The following is a 16231-nucleotide window of genomic DNA, read 5'->3' on the forward strand; positions in this document are numbered from 1 at the left end:
TCATTTTCTGAGGCCAGCATTACCCTGATACCAAAACCAGATAGAGACACCACTAAAAAAGAGAACTGTAGGTCAATATCGCTGCTGAACACAGATGCAAAAATCCTCAACAAGTATACACACACATACACACACGCACCCACACTAGAATATCATTCAGGCATAAAAAATAATGAAATATTGTCATTTGCAAGAACATGGTTGGAGCTAGAGAGTATAATGCTAAGTGCAATAAGAGAAATATAAATACCATATGATTTCACTCGTATGTGAAGTTTATTAAAATAAATGAGCAAAGGAAAAAGAGATAAACCCAGAAGTAGACTCCTAACTATGGAGAACCATTGATGGTTACCAGAGGAGAGGTTGATGGGGAGATGAGTTAAATAGGTGATGGGGATTACAGAGTGGATTTGTCATGATGTGCACCGGGTGATTTGTGGAATTGTTGAATCACTATGTTGTACAATCACTATGTTGAAGCTAATGTAACACTGTATGTTAACTAACTAGAATTAACATAAAGACTTTTAAAAAAAGGCATTAAGTATCTTGTTCCAGGTCACACAACCAGCAATTGTCAGAACTAAGGTAGAACCTCAGTAGGTTGGCTCTAGTGCCTGAGTTCTCAGCTGTCAAGCTATACTGATTCTAAGTCTAGGGCTCTTCCTGGCCTACTTAACTGAAGCAGAGAGTGAGGGGGGAGAAAGGGAGACTATGAGCAAAGTCTCATGCTTAATTTGATGATGAGTGCTTTCTGTCATGACTGCCCAGTAGTTTACTGTTTAAATGAAGCCTATAGGTAAATAATTTGGAAATGGGGGTCATAGGGGACAGCTGGTTGAATGAGTCACGAGGCCCCAAAATGGAACTATCCAGAAGATCAGGCTCCAAAACTAAATACTGGGCCTATACTAAGGGAAGCATTCGCTGTCCATCCCAGTTTTGAATTGATGTATGATTGGCTGCCCCAGAAAGATCCTGAGCCTGATAGGAAAGCATTGTACTTCCTCTGAAGGGGCTTTTAGATCCTTGCTGCTCTTTTCCGTTTTTTTTTTTTTTAATTTTTTTTTACTTATTTATGATAGTCAGAGAGAGAGAGAGAGAGAGGGGCAGAGACACAGGCAGAGGGAGAAGCAGGCTCCATGCACCGGGAGCCCGACGTGGGATTCGATCCCGGGTCTCCAGGATCGCGCCCTGGGCCAAAGGCAGGCGCCAAACCGCTGCGCCACCCAGGGATCCCCCTTGCTGCTCTTTTCCAACTAGTCCTTTCTACCCTGAGTACAGGCAGGTTGTCTGGTCCACTGGCTTACTTGACATAGAGCTGAAATAAGTCCCTTTGGCCTCTCTCCTCCTACAAAACAGGCCTGAAATAAATCCATGTAAAGGAACAGGAAGAAATTGCTATTCCTGGGTATTTAATTCAAATATGTATTCAGTCTTTGGCCACATGAGGTCGGTATAGGCAGTGATTCTTGAGGGAAGGGCTTCGGGTGGTGGTTTAGAGTGGAGTATGTGCCAATTGGGAACAGAAAACCGAAGGGGTCTGAAATTCTAAGCCTATAACTGGAACTCTTATTCCCTTATGGAGGAGTACTAACTACCAAAGGCCTTTTGGTGGGGGAGGGGCAAAAGTTGATATTCACAGGCTGCAGTAGAGAATATTTTCCATGACTACATCCTACATCCTAAAAACAGTTATGCTTTTATTCATTCATTCATTTATTAATTCATTTAGTTATTCAGTCATTAAAAAATATTTGTTGAATATCAAGTACTGCTCTATGTGCTAGAGATTTAGTAATATCAAAATGGTTTCTGCCTTCGTGGAGCTTACAGTTTATAAAGGGAGACAATAAATCAATAAACAAATAATTATATAATTTCTCATATTGTGATAGGGCTAGAAAGAACATCATGATAATGGAATTTAATAGGATAGTGATGCAGTGGTATACTTTCAAAGAGGGTGGTCAGGTAAGGATTCCTTTTGAAAAGATGAAAGAGCTAAACTTACAGAGAGCTAGGAGAAAAGTCTTCAGGCAGAGTCAAATTTTTAACCCTATGTCTGATTCTCCCCCCACCTAAAACTCCACCCCTCACAGCCAAACAATTCTGTGCATCCTTATTTAATTTAAGCAAATCACCCATCACCTTGTCCTCAGGTTACCCTACTTGGGACAAACTTCATGCCTTACACCTTTGGTAAGGCAGTTGAGATTTTAAAATAGTGCTTTATGTTAAGTTACAACTGAAACAAGTCATAGCCTTTTGAGATTTAAGGCAGTTAAGAGACTTGTTTGAGATCACACAGATACCAAGAAGCAGAGGTTGGACTTACATCTGAAAGTTTTAACTTTTTATTCACTGCCTTTTTCACTTTGCCATGAGCTTCTCAAGGCATGCTGGGGACACAGCAGCACACATGAGCATCATACATTTTAGGTGAACATGAGCTCACAGGTAGTTCTTCTTAAGGACTAGTGTTTAGAATAAGGGAGATGATAATCCCTCTCCCCACTGTCACTCCCACCTGGATATGTGTTCTGAGGTATATTGGACAAACTGATGAGCAACCAGCCTGGAGAAAGTTGCATACCATGCCACAAGGAAGACCTTAAAGACATGGTCACATTTATCTTGGAGAGTAAGTCGTGTGTGTGTGTGTGTGTGTGTGTGTGTGCGCGCGCGCGCGCGCCTATGTATACAGGGGGTGGGTTGTTAAGGAAGAATCAGAGTTTGAACCCATGATAGATATTTTGAAACATTTTAAGAGGACTATTGTTTAGGACTTGGATTTTTTTGTATAGCTCAGAGGATAGTGTTCTAACAAATGGTTGAAACCAGCTCAAAACAAATAATGGCTTTGAAAGCTTCAGAGTGAGCTTCCTGTTACTGAAAATATTCCAGCAGTTGTTGGATAGAACTCATCAGAGCCAGTAGGCTTTGAAAATATATCTTACCTGTATGGCTAAGGGTAATTGATATAAATATTCTGAACCTTAGTTTCTTACTCTTTAAAATAGTGATAACAATTCCTTCTTTTCAGACTTCTGGGGAGGATTAAATAAAATGGTATGTTGAAAGTCCTAGCACCATGTGTGCCCAAAGTAGGTGTTTCCTCCTTCTTCTTCCATTCCCCCTACCTCATCACAAAATATAGAGAGGATTCCTATGTAGGGAGGTTGGGAGAAGATGACTTTTATTCCCTTTTTGAGTATTAAATTATATGATTAATTCTATAGCCATCAACAATTTTATTCATTATTTGATTATGCTTAGGACACTTTACTGTATGAAATGCAAATTATGTGTGTTTGTGACTATGTCTACCACTAGACTATAAGCTTCCTAAGAGCATCTCTATACCCCATCTGCTATCAGAATAAGTGCTTCTTGGGGCACCTGGCTGGCTCAGTAGTGCATGCAACTCTTGATCTCAGGGTCATGAGTTTGAGCCCCACACTGGGGCAGAATTTACTTAATAAAAACAAATTAATAATAATGAAAAAAGAATAAGTGTTTATTACATTTAACTGATTTTGGAGGAGCAGTGAAGCTAATTCTCTTAAATAGAGTGGACATGCACAAATATGCAAGAGTATTTAGTCATATAACTGGCCAAAACAATGAGCATACAGGATTCAATATCTTCAGACTGTCTGTGGCAAGCATTGGGGATTATCAGGGGACTGGGGGGGAGCTGAATGGCAATAAGTGAATAGCAGAGGGGTCAGGATAAAATATGGAACTTTCCTTGGTTATGATTCCTAGAAGAGGTGTGACTTTGGGAACCATTTGAACCATGAGAGGCAAAAGACAACTAGGCATTGGCTTTTCCCTGAGATAAGGCAAAGATTTAAGACTTAGAGATCTTTGGAGGTAGACCACTGGGATTCAGATCAGAACACTGAAATGGTTTATTCCTGTGACCCAGGAGACATCTTGTCAGATGCTATGGGAAGATAGGACATGTATTATTTAGTGGCATTTATAAAGCACAGTGTCTAAGTGTATAGGCTTTAGAGTCAGACTGCCTGAGTTTTCATCTGGCTCAACCATTGACCAGCTATATGACTTTGGGCAAGTTATTTAACCACTGTGGCTCAGTTCCCTCATCTATAAAATAAGAACAATAAATAGTATCTATCTCATAGGGTTTTTGTGAGAATTAAGAGTTAATATATGTAAAGGGTTTAGAATAGTGCCTGGTATAGAGTAACCACTTTCATTTTCTTTAAATAATAAATTTATTTTTTATTGGTGTTCAATTTGCCAACATACAGAATAACACCCAGTGCTCATCCCGTCAAGTGCCCCCCGCTCGTGCCCGTCACCCATTCACCCCCACCCCCCGCCCTCCTTTATAAGTGTTCATTATTATCTAATGAATGATCTTTAGATCTTGAGAAATATACTGGGTGCTTATAGTAATTTCAGTGTGAGTTTTGGAGCATTTACATTCCAGACCAGCATTTACATGGAATGATTAGCTTCTCATCAGTGGTTGTGGTAGAAGTGGTGATAACATCTGGCTCAAAGAGATGCAAGAACTTTCTGCCAACTGAGATTGTCCCAGAGATGAATGGACTGTCTTAGGAGAGAAGAACCTCTTCATTGCTGTTGGTGTTAGAGTTTAGACTGGATAATTATTTAGTGGGGATATTGCAGGAGGGATTGAAGGATGGAAGTAGGATTTTGCTATACCCCAAATTCTCTGATTTCTTAGTACTTGTCATCAGAAGAGTTGGCTATGGGGTGGGGATGCTGCTGCTTGAAATACGGGAGACTCGTCTTTTTATTTTTTTAATTATGAGCAGCATTGGGTGGTCACTTCATTCAGAATGCTAACTGCACATGGATGGAGCTGGGATCAAGTGTCATGTACAATGGTCTGAAATCTCTCAAAAGTACTTTTGAGATTCAAGAAATAAGGATTTTGGTTTCTACTTTGCCAGAAATTAGCTGTGTAACCTTGGGTATGTTGCTTCCATTCTCTGGGCTCAGTTTTCTAACCTAGAACCTAAGTGTTTAGACTAGATTTTCTCTGCGGTCTCATCATGTCTTACTTTATATTCTTGGAAGATATGATTCTCTGAGTGGAAACAAGTGGATGAAGAAGACATCCGTGCATTTAGCAAATGTTTATTAAGCATCTGCTAAGTGTTAGGCAGTGTGCTGGGCTTGGGAGAGAAAGCAGTGAACAAGACAGGAGTGGTCCAAAGTCCAGTGCAGGATACAAACAAGAAAAAAAATTACAATACAGTTTAATAAATGCTCTAAGAGGGTAAAATGCAGGATCCTGTATGATCCAGAATAATTTTGAAAGAAGAATATCAGAGAAAGTCTTCTGGAGGAGATGGCATTTGAGTTGTGTTGTGAGATGGGGGCTGGGGAAGGATAGCAGCAGTTGTGTAGCTCTCAAGGCAAGAGAACCTGATAGTTATGAGAACTATGGTAGACTCTGTTTAGCTAGCTGGAGAGTGGAGAATGAGAGGGCATTGATGAAAGCTGAGGTTAGAAAGACAAAAAGACACCAGATTGGCAAGGTTCAGAATTTGTCATAAAGGCAGTTGGGAGCTATGGAAGGCCTTTAAGCAAAGAAGTTATGTAAGTCAGGTTTCAGCTGCAGAAATTAAATAATTCTAGTTATTCTCAGCAGAAAGAGTCCTAATACAGAAAATCAGGTGCTTCTAAAATTGGTAGAAGGGTGGCAGGGGCAACCTTTAGGCTAGGCTTCTAGGAATAACTCCCAGAATACCAGGGAAGATGTTTTCTGTGCCATAAACAGCAAGGTGAGGCATCAGGGGCTTTGGAAACATCACCTTATCTGAAGTCTAGGAATCAAGAATTTGCCACTGCCTTAACTATTGACTAGAGTATCATTATGCCTTCTAGATCCTCACTGAGAAAAAGTGAAGATAAAAACAAAAACAAACAAAATCAAATCAAATCATCCCATTCTCTGGTTCCTCAAATACACAAGGCCAGTGACCAGACACTGGGGCCTATGGAAAAGTAACATGGCTGCAGAAAACCCTAAAATCTCCATCACTGCTTGCCAACAGAAGCAGCAGAAATATGACTTTTGCGTCATTACCTACTTCCAAATATTGTGTGAGTGCATATGATTACCAGAAATAAATCACATCCAGAACGCTGGATGCAAAGGAGCCTGAGAAATGACAGGCTGTTGTAGGTTTTTGGTTTTAAGCTTTTCAGCAATATAGAAAGGAAGGCTAGAAGGAGGGTGGCATGGATCCTAAGCAACCAAACTACAGTATCCACCATAGGATTGATAAGAGTAGAACTGTTTTTGATAATTTGGGCAGGAGAGTAGAGGCTGAACTGGGGGGAGAGAGCAGCACAAGAGACCAAGTAATGGATGTTAATGGAATCAGAGATGATGAGGAACTGATTAAAAATACAAGTAGCAGGGAGACAGAGGAAGGACACATGAGAGAGATTAAAGAGGAAGAGAATTACCAGGACTTAGAGGACTGCTTGGCCAGAAGCAAGATGAATGAGAAGCAAGACTTAGGGATATCTACTAGGTTTTTTTTTTTTTTTTTTTTGCAAGGAGACGTTCTTACAAGACAGGAAACTCAGGGGAAAGAGGAAGCTGGCAGGGATGGGAGATTTCAATTCTAGACTTATTAAATTTGAGGTTCTTGTGACATATTCAGGAAGAGATATCCAGAAGGCAGTTGGAGAATCATCTCTGGAATTCAAGAGAGCTACCTGGGACTCATCAGCAAAGAATTGTTAGCTGTATGCAGGCAATGGCTTTGTTCCCTCTGGTGTTCAGTACTTTGTTGAAAGGAGGTGCACCAGTGTGTAATGTAGGTGATAATTCAAACTTTGGGAATGGATGGGTCCACCATTCAATGCAAGTGCGGAATGCGAAGAAAAGGGGACTGAGATTAGAAGAACCCTGAGAGATCATGGTTCATCATCAGTGACTGAATGAAGAAGAACCCAGACAGGAAGTAAAGATTATATAACCAGACAGGTCATGTGGATGGTGTTGTCATGGCAAAGGGAGCATTTCAGAAAGGAGAAAGGCATTAATGGAATCAAGAGGGAGAGAAGTCAGGGAAAATAAAAATGGAAAATTAGCCATGCCATTTAGTAACAAGTTGGTTATTTGTTTATATTCACGAGAAATTCTAGTTTTGTATGAGATGATGTGAGTGAAAGCCAGGCTGCAGTGGATTGAAGAGTCAGTAGACAATAAAGTGGAGATAGGATACAACTGCACTTTCAAAGGCAAGGAGAACAAGAAACAATAAGTGTTGGCAAGGATGTGGAGAAAGAGGAAACCTCTTGGTCTGTTGGTAGGAATACAAACTGGTGCAGCCACTACCGAAAACAGTATGGAGATTCCTCAAAAAGTTAAAAATAGAATTACCCTACAATCCAGCAATTGCACTACTAGGTATTTACCCAAAGAATACAAAAATGCTAATCCAAAGGGAAACATGCACCCCAATGTTTATAGCAGCATTATCTACAATAGCCAAATTATGGAAATAGCCTGTGTCCATTGACTGATGAATGGATAAAGATGTGATATAATGTGATATATTTTGTTAAGCAAATTGAGTCAGAGAAAAACAAATACCATATATTTTCATTCACATGTGGAATTTAAGAAACAGTGAACAAAGGGAAAAAAAGAGAGAGAGGCAAACCAGGAACCCAACCTTAACTATGTGGAATAAACCAAGGGTCACCAGAGGGGAGGGGTGGTGGGTGGGGGGACAGGTTAAGTATGTGATGGGGAATAAGGAGTGAACTTGTGATGAGCACTCTGTGATGTATGGAAGTGTTTAATCGCTATATTGTACAGCTGAAACTAATATTACAGTATACATTAATGAACTGGAATTCAAATAAAACCTTAAAAAAAAGAAACAAAGGCAAGAAGAAAGAGTCTAGTTGCTTACGATATGGTACTGTCCTGATCACTAGTACGTGTCTTAACATAATCTAGCAGAGCAGCTTTCAAATTATTTAGACATTACCTGCTATAAGAAATTCATCTTATGGGGCCCTTGGGGGGCTCAGTTGGTTAAGCATCTGACTTGGGCTCAGGTTATGATCTCAGAGTCCTGGAATTGAGCCCCATGTTGGGCTCCATGCTCAGTGGGTAGTCTGCTTCTCCCTTTCCCCCTGACCCTCTCCCAACTTGTGCTGTCTAATAAATAAAATCTTTAAAAAATAAATTTGACATCACAGTCTAGCACATTTATATTTATATATAAATGAAACAAAAGCCTCATTAAACTATAATTATATGGACATTTCATATAAATGGCATCATACAAAAGTCTTTTGTGTCTGGCTTTTTTACTTACAATATTTTCAAAGTTCATCTATATTGTTGCAATAATAGTACTCCAGTCCTTTTTATGGCTGAATAATATTCCATCATATGACTATACCACATTTGTTAATCCATTCACCAGTTGATGGACATTTGAGTTTTTTCCATCTTTTGGCTATTGTGAGTAATGCTATTATGAATGTTCATGCACAAGATTTTGTGTGGACATTTTTTTTCACTTCTCTTAAGTATATACATAGAAGTGGAATAGTAACCCTATGCTTAACTTTTTGAGGAACTACCAGACTGTTTTCCAAAGTGGCTTCAACATTTTGCATTTTGACCAGCAGTATTATGATGGTTCTGATTTCTCCACATCCAGCTTTTTTATTATAACCATTCTTGGGGTATCTTATTACAAATATTGTTATAGTAAATATCCTGCATTTGCATTTCCTGCATTTGATTTGCATTCTTCTGTTGGCTAATATGTTGAGCATCTTTCCCTGTGCTTATTGACCATTTCTTTGGAAAATGTTATTGAGAACCTTTGCCAACTTTTTAACTGGGTTATTCTTCTTTTTATAATTGATTTGTAAGAGCTTTTTATATATTCTAGGTACAAATTTCTTATCAGATATGTAATTTCCAAATGTTTTCTTCCATTCTGTGGGTTGTCTTTTCATACTTTGGATAGTATCCTTTGAAGCACAAAATTTTTTTAAACAGATTTTATTTATTCATTAGAGACAGAGAGAGAGAGAGAGAGAGAGAGAGAGAGGCAGAGACACAGGCAGAGGGAGAAGCAGGCTTCATGCAGGGAGCCCGATGTGGGACTCGATCCCGGGACTCCAGGATCACAGCCTGGGCTGAAGGCAGCCAGGGATCCCCTGAAGGACAAAAGTTTTTAATGTTGATGAAGTCCAATTTATATATTTTGTTGTTGTTGCTTGTGTTTTTCATGTCATATCTAAGAAACCATTGCCAAATTCAAGGTCACAAAGATTACTCCTATTGCCCCCATTTTGTTAAACTTTGCCACAATATAGTTATGACAGCTAAGCAATTAATAGTTATTCCTATTAAGTGTTCAGTCTGTTCAAATTTCCAGTTGTTTCATGAATATCACAAATGTGTGTGTGCACAAGCACACAGACACACACACAAAGTTCCACCTGAGTCACATTTTTGTTTATTTGTTAAAAATCCAGGTTGTTGGTCCTGTATTTTATTTTTTTCTCTACCTCCATATGCAGTTTAATATGCAGTTTAATATGTTTTTCTGTCCTCTGTGTGTTCCGTAAATTGATAATTGATCTAGAAGCTTGATCTGATTCAGGGTTTTATGTTTGTTTTGGCATGAGTCATTCATAGATGGTGTTATAAACCCAAAACTTTGAAGTTGGGACTACTTTGGGTTTTATTCTGTCTTGTAGGGCTAGGAGCCATTTTGTTTATGACCTGCATTCATTCAGAATTTTGAGTCATCTAGTTAAGATGGGTGACTGTTCTAGCCTCAACTATTTCTAGAGAATAAATAGCAATTCTCATTCCTCTTAGAGTCTATGGTATTCTAGGAGTTCCAGAATTTAATTTGTTCTATTCCTGGCTAATCTATTTTCTGCCTCCCTCCACAAATATCTATCTGTTCACTTCTACAGTCCGAGGATGTAAGAGGAAGATGGGCCCTTAGAGATCTGTATAAGGGAGTCTTGGGGTTTTGAGGGCCCTGAAGCCTGTTGAAATTGCATATATTTTTTCTGAGGTGAGGTTTCAGAGGTTTCACTGAATTTTCAAGTAGGTCTAAGTCCTCATGTGACAGAAGGGAGATGGAGGCTAAGAGAGGGGAAAGGAGTTGCTGAAAGTCATAAAGCAAGCTTGAAGTAGGGCTGGAAATAAATCTGAAACCTTTCTGTCTTCTAGTCCAGGGCTTTTTCCCTAGTTCCAGACACAGGGTCAAGATACAGAGTATAGCAGTGATTTCAAGCATATTACAAGTTTTGTAGAGGCTGTTTCAACTGCGAAGTTGGCTTCTCTTCATAGTACCCAGTTTATTGAAGAATGCAAACAGTCATAGTCTAAAGAAACCATAAAAAGGAAAGGAAATTGACCTGCAAGTACAGGGGTCTCAGAGAAAGCCAAACAGAATTGGATTTTGGATAACTTGTAGTCTTTCCTTGTGGTTCTGTGACAGCAATGGTTTTTTGAACGTGTGTGTATAGCTAATTATGAGTTGCCTGAAAATACTTAGGGAGTGGCCAAAGAAACCTTTGCTTCCTCCTTGGCCCAGACTCCAAAAAAACTGGGTGCTAAGGCATGGCTCCTCCCCACCTACCTATCCCTTTTTTCCCATTCCTTGTCCCTCTTCTTCAACATTTTTTCCCTTATTTTCCTTCATCCTTCTCATTCTTCACCTACTCCTATCTCATCTCCATCCTTCCCTTTTTTCCTTCTCTTTTCCCCTGCTTTCCATAGTCTTCCCTTTATTCCTCCGTCCCTCCCTCCTTGCCACGCCCTTTCCTTTCCTCCCACTTCTGTGCGCACCCTCCCTTTTCCTCTCCCAGTGTCTCTGTCAACCCACTCCCAACAAGCTCCCCACACCTACGTTAGAGCCAGCCATCATTACCTCGCGCTAGTGGGTCGGGGGCAGGGGAAGCTTTAGTTCTCTGATTGGCTGACGGCGCTAGCACGCCAGCTGAAGTCCCGCCCCACCCAGCGAGTAAACGCGCGACTACAGCATCAGCTATTGGCCGAGGGAACTGTCAGCAGCTCCGGCCGCGCCCCACGCAGGCGCCCACAGTCACTAGGTGAATAAAAACACCGCCTACAGGCTGGGGGGTGGGGAGAGGAGAGGGAGAGAGCCAGCGAGGCAGGATTTAAATGAGAGGCTGGTAGCTGGGACCCCCGCGGAGAGAGCAAGCAAGCTAGCAGGCTAGAAAAACGAAGGGGCTAGGAAAGCGAGCGACCTAGAGGGTGTAGGGGAGACCGAGACTGACCTGTAGCCAGGCAGGTGGACAGACGCACGTCCGGACAGACAACCGAGCCCGCGCCGGAGAACCTCGCACTGGTTCCTCCCGCCTTTCCCTTTGAAAGCCAGAATTTTGCCTTTTCCTTGGCGCCCGAGAGAGAATGCTGGACTCTGCTGACTTCAGCGCGAGCTAAGATTTCTCAGCTAGGGAAGAAAGATCAGCTTAATCCTGAGGAGGGAGAAAGCAATCTCCCCTGTCCCCATCCCCCCACCCCATACCAAACTCGGGCGCCAAACCCAGCCCTTCCCCAACCCTCAGACTTCCTCCTCTCCTTTCTAGCATGGTGGCTGTATGGACAGTCTGACAGAACAGAGACTGACATCTCCCAATCTGCCGGCCCCCCACTTGGAACACTACAGTGTTCTGCATTGCACCATGACCCTGGATGTGCAAACTGTAGTTGTTTTTGCCGTGATTGTAGTCCTCCTGCTTGTCAATGTCATACTCATGTTTTTCCTGGGAACGCGCTGAATGGAGTCCAGCTTCCTGAGCTGTTGCGAACTCTCGCTTTGATTTCATCCCGAGACCACCGAGAATAAAAAAGAGACAGAGACAGGGAAAGAAAGGGAAAGAGCAAGAATTTTTACTCAGGGGGGAAAACGTTTTGAGCTTCAACATGGCCTCGCTGTGATATGTATGACGTTGGTATATTATCTCTCCCTAAATCTTTTGTCATGTCTTGTCTTTTAAATATGCCTGTGAATGTAGTTGCTTATTGCTTGAGTAAAATTGTTGATGAAGAAATGCATTCTATTTAAGTCTGCATGTGTGTGCATTCTCCATCTATGTGACGTTCATGGAGCAAGATCTGCATCCTTAACAGTGGCCTTGCTGTTTGTGTTTTGTCAATTCATTTTCTTGAAAGCTACCTTTAAATTCCATCAGGAAATTTTTGTCAAAAATTTTCTCTTGCCATCGGGAGTGAATTTGGGTTTGTTTTTGGACAAGGGTTGTTGTGGGAAGAGTGTGATGGATTTTTGACATTTTAGGAAAGACAGTCCTACATTGAATGTTAAGAGGAAAAAAATTGATACAAAGAATGAGTTTAGGGAAAATGGTTCTTTAGTTTCTAATGAGAAGTGAGAATTTGAGAAGTGATATAGTGGGGTGAATTGAGCTGGCAGTTGGTGATTGTCCTTTGACTCAATGTGCTGTCCATGGTTCAATTCATAGTTTCCAATTTGGAAAGAAGCCACCTTTAAAAACATTTCTTAAGGCATTAAATGTCAGTTTCTTTGGAATTATGGACTGAGACATAGAAGCCTTCTCTGATCTTTATGAATTGGCAAGACGAGACACTGACAAGAGCTGTTTGGGTTCCTTTTCCCAAAGAAGATTGTACCCCTGGATTTGAGTTTGTGGATTTTCTCTCTGTGTCCTCTAACAAACAACAAAAGCTAACTCTTTACCCACCTTGGGAATAATAGTATTTGTATATGCCTCTTTTGGATAATCTTATTTGCAATGATGTTCCTGAACTGCATTTAAAATAGAATTTGCTAGTGCTAATGAGAAAGTGGTGGGTTTTGTTTGCTTCCTTGTTCTTTAAAGATCAGAGGTCTCTCTAATTGAAAGATTTCCATAATAAAATGAAAGTATGTATCATGCTAAATTAAGAGTTTTGAGCACTCCTCCCCACATCCCCCCCAAAATCTGGATGGAATGGGATGAGAGCTGGGGAAAACATGATTTAGAAACAACATTCAATTTTGACATATATTTGCTTGTCTGTATTAGATGGTAGTGGTGGTGGTTGCTGTCATTATTGCTATTGCTATTGCTATTATTTTTATTTTTCTCTTTTTGCTGAGAAAGCGCCTTTGGAAAAGCCAGGAAAAGATTATCTCTGCTGCCAATGTGCATGATATTTATTATCCCCCTACCCCCATCCGCTAATTGGCAGGTATTCTCATTCTGTGTTTACCTGACTTGAAATAGTGCTGTTTCTGGCCCATGTAGCAATGAATCAGGTGCATACAGTCTACATGCATGTTTCCCCTACACCCGTGTGGGTGGCTGCTCATGTGTGATGTACAAATCTGCCTGCATTGTGCTGTCAAGTTCCATGTCCTGTTGTTCAGTTTCTTTGGAAATGATTATGAAGGGAAGGGAACTGTGAAGGGAGCTCTTGAAATTGTCCTGATCTCAGAACCCAGAGAGGATTATTTAATGGCCTCAGAAGAGGTTTTGAGCCCCAGGGTGTGCTCTTGGCTCTGTGTGGGTAAAAGACTTAAAGACTTTTTTTTTTTTTTTAATTCTGTTGGTACCATGGTATAAGCATGATCTGGGAAGTTTGGTGGTATTGATTCTTGTTATTTACTCTTTGGTTCTTTTGTTGGGAGTGGGGCTGGATTGAACTGAACTTGTTTCTTTGCAAAGAGAATCTTGTGATCCCCCGTCCCACTACATACCCTTACCTCCAGAGATATTCTATAAAGTAAGCTTTTATTTTGGTTGGGCACTTTGTTTAGAGACATGTTGGACTAGAAAATATCTAGGCTGATCAGCTACATACTTGGGTTCTCTCTTTTGAGTAGTTATTTTACCTTGGGCATTTTTTTCCTTCTCAATGTGTTTGGGGTTCCCTATAACATTGGCACTTGGGGATGGTTGGACTAGGTGACCTCCAGGTTATTGCATTCAATGATTTTGGGAGCCCATAGGCACTTGAAATCAGAGGGAGATGAACTGGAAAGAACAAGTAAAAAAAGAAAATTAAATATTAATCAATGAGTGATGGGGAGGGGGAAGAATACCTGGTTGCTGGTATCTGGAGAAATTTAAATTGTACCTAAGAGATTTTTTTTTTTATCTAGCTATGTGGGAAGAAAACTGGACTACAACAATGGAATGCTTTTTGCTTTTTTTTCCCCTTAAGGGGACAAGGGTTCTCTAAGGCTAGTCTTTGAGCCAGGTTTGTGGCAAAGTAGTGTCATGAAATGCCACAACCTTCGTCTCTGAGTGCCTGACAGACCCTTGGCAGAGAAACTTTGGAAATGTATGTGTGTAGGATATGTGGCAGTATGTTTGTGGGTGTGTATGCACACCCTTCCATATGTGTGGAGAGGAGAGGGTGCACACTCTTGAATGTGGGTAGGGGTTGGTTGTGCTAAGAATGAGGAAAAGCAGCAGGGCATGCATTGAGTGTTCCATAGTTCTGAATGGCCTCCTTGTGCTAGAGCCTATAAAGATTTGACTGGCACCAGAATGGATGGGTATTTTCCCTACAATACTTTGCCCCCACCGCACAACCCCTTAGGCTAAAGGGGTTGCTTGACTGAGCCTTTCCATCAGTAATTTAACTGACAAAATGGGTAAACATTTTTCAAATTAACTTATCTATAGGTAAATAAGGGGATGTTGCTAGCCAGATGGCAGGCCACCCAAGAGCAGCTAAAAGGGAGTTTGGGAAGTAGAGAACCAAAGTTGGCAGTGTGACTTTTTACTTGTGTGAATCCTAAAGGTTTGGCATTTCTCCTTCAGACTTGTGAGGATATGCAAAAAGAAAAGAGTGGGAGAAAATGAAAAATGCATCCCAGAGGAGTGGAAGGAACCTTCTACATTTTAACATTTTATTCTTCCCTCTCCTTTCTTCATTTATTCTCCCCTCTGATAACAGCCTCCTCTAGCCTGCTCAAAGTGGGCGGGTGGTGGGAGAAGGAGGAGTGGGAAGAGAAGAGGACTTTTCATCTCTGAGTGTCCCAACTTTTCCCAAGTTTCTAGCTTCCTTTCCTCCTCTCTGACCTCCTTGGATAATGGATAAGCTTTTGCTTTTAGGACAAAATTCCAGCTCAGAAATTTTCCCTCCCAGCTCTCCTCCTGGGGATTCAAGAACAGCCCTTTATCAGTATCCTAGCAACCTCCTACGTCACTCAGCTCCTGCCGAGCTCCAGAGCCCACCCTTTAAAGGCCCAGGCACGAAGGCCTCTGGAGAAAGGGCGCTGGAGCCTATAAAGACTTGGAGAGATGCTTTTGGGGAAGCGGACAAAGAAAAAGCAAGAGCCTCATTGCCTGCAAGTGCCTAGAAAACATATCCACAGAAGGCGTACAGAGCCTAGCCTCATTCCAGCCATGGGGACTGTTTATTGGAAAATTCCTGGGTTCAAATTCCTTTCTCCTTTCCTCCAAACGGCTTCTTAAGATTGACTGAATCATTTCACAGTCCAGCTTTAGTGCAAAGAAGTCTGTAGACCCTGAAAAATATTTTTTTCACTCTGACTTTTGGCTGAGGCAGGGAGGAGGTGAAGGGATAGTATAGTGGGAATAAACTGAGCAGTGCTTTCCCCCCATTGGTGGGGGTAGGAAGCAGTTGCCTAGTTTGCCCCAATTTTGTTTGTGGCTTAGGGAACCCTGCCCAGGCAGACTGCAGTGTGGAATTTGGGGGATTTTGTTTCTATGTCAGTGGTCTCTGAGTAGTTTCCAAATGGGAAGGCTGGGCAAATTAGGAAGGCCATTTTGATTGTGGGCCTGGTGAACAGGTCTTGGGCCTTGGCTGATTGTCTCATTCACTTGTGTGGGTGATTAAGTTTTTAGGGAGTTGAGAGATCCCAGTGAACCTCTTCTGCCCTGTGGTGAGGCCCAGATTGAGAGTGCCTGGCTATGACTAGAGAGCACAGTCTTACAGTTGCAGGAATGGAGCCAAGCCATGTCTTCCTGGCCTTTGTCTGTTATTGTGGCCCCTGCTCCCTTAGGCTTGTGGAGTGTTTGCTCTGGACAAGGACATAATTGAGAATTGAAACTATTCTCCCAAATTAACTATGTCCTCAGAAGATCTTACACAAAGCTTCTGGATCCAGCCCTAGCAGCTTTGCCCCAAGAAGTGGGATGGATGCAAGGAATCTTATACTCTCTAGCTCTTAGTTCTAGTTCTGCA

The 16231-nt window shown here is 41.4% G+C and overlaps 2 protein-coding genes across 8 annotated transcripts in view; both read left to right on the plus strand.

Annotated features, from left to right (window-relative positions):
• ARHGEF9 (Cdc42 guanine nucleotide exchange factor 9) overlaps positions 1-16231 on the plus strand; it is a 211907-nt gene that overhangs the window by 25431 nt on the left and 170245 nt on the right. For 2 of the 7 annotated variants that reach the window (XM_077889188.1, XM_077889194.1), the window contains exon 1: positions 11851-11999. The exons of 2 other annotated variants lie outside the window; for them this stretch is intronic. In XM_077889188.1, coding sequence (XP_077745314.1) covers positions 11991-11999 — 9 coding nt within the window. In that variant the 5' untranslated portion in view covers positions 11851-11990. Of the gene's footprint in view, positions 1-11845; positions 12004-16231 lie in introns of those variants that run through there. 3 more of the 7 variants (XM_077889189.1, XM_077889193.1, XM_077889187.1) reach the window with 3 other exon arrangements.
• LOC144308547 (uncharacterized) lies at positions 11166-11967 on the plus strand. Its single transcript, XM_077889195.1, has one exon. It carries the CDS (start codon positions 11650-11652, stop codon positions 11827-11829), a length of 180 nt encoding a protein of 59 aa, XP_077745321.1. The 5' UTR covers positions 11166-11649; the 3' UTR covers positions 11830-11967.

This window comes from Canis aureus, chromosome X, assembly GCF_053574225.1.
Source record: "Canis aureus isolate CA01 chromosome X, VMU_Caureus_v.1.0, whole genome shotgun sequence".
Classification (NCBI taxonomy): Eukaryota; Metazoa; Chordata; class Mammalia; order Carnivora; family Canidae; genus Canis; species Canis aureus.

Bases quoted from the DNA above. Each gene is read 5' to 3' on its own strand.
- LOC144308547 (XM_077889195.1), top strand. From the start codon at position 11,650: ATGGACAGTCTGACAGAACAGAGACTGACATCTCCCAATCTGCCGGCC.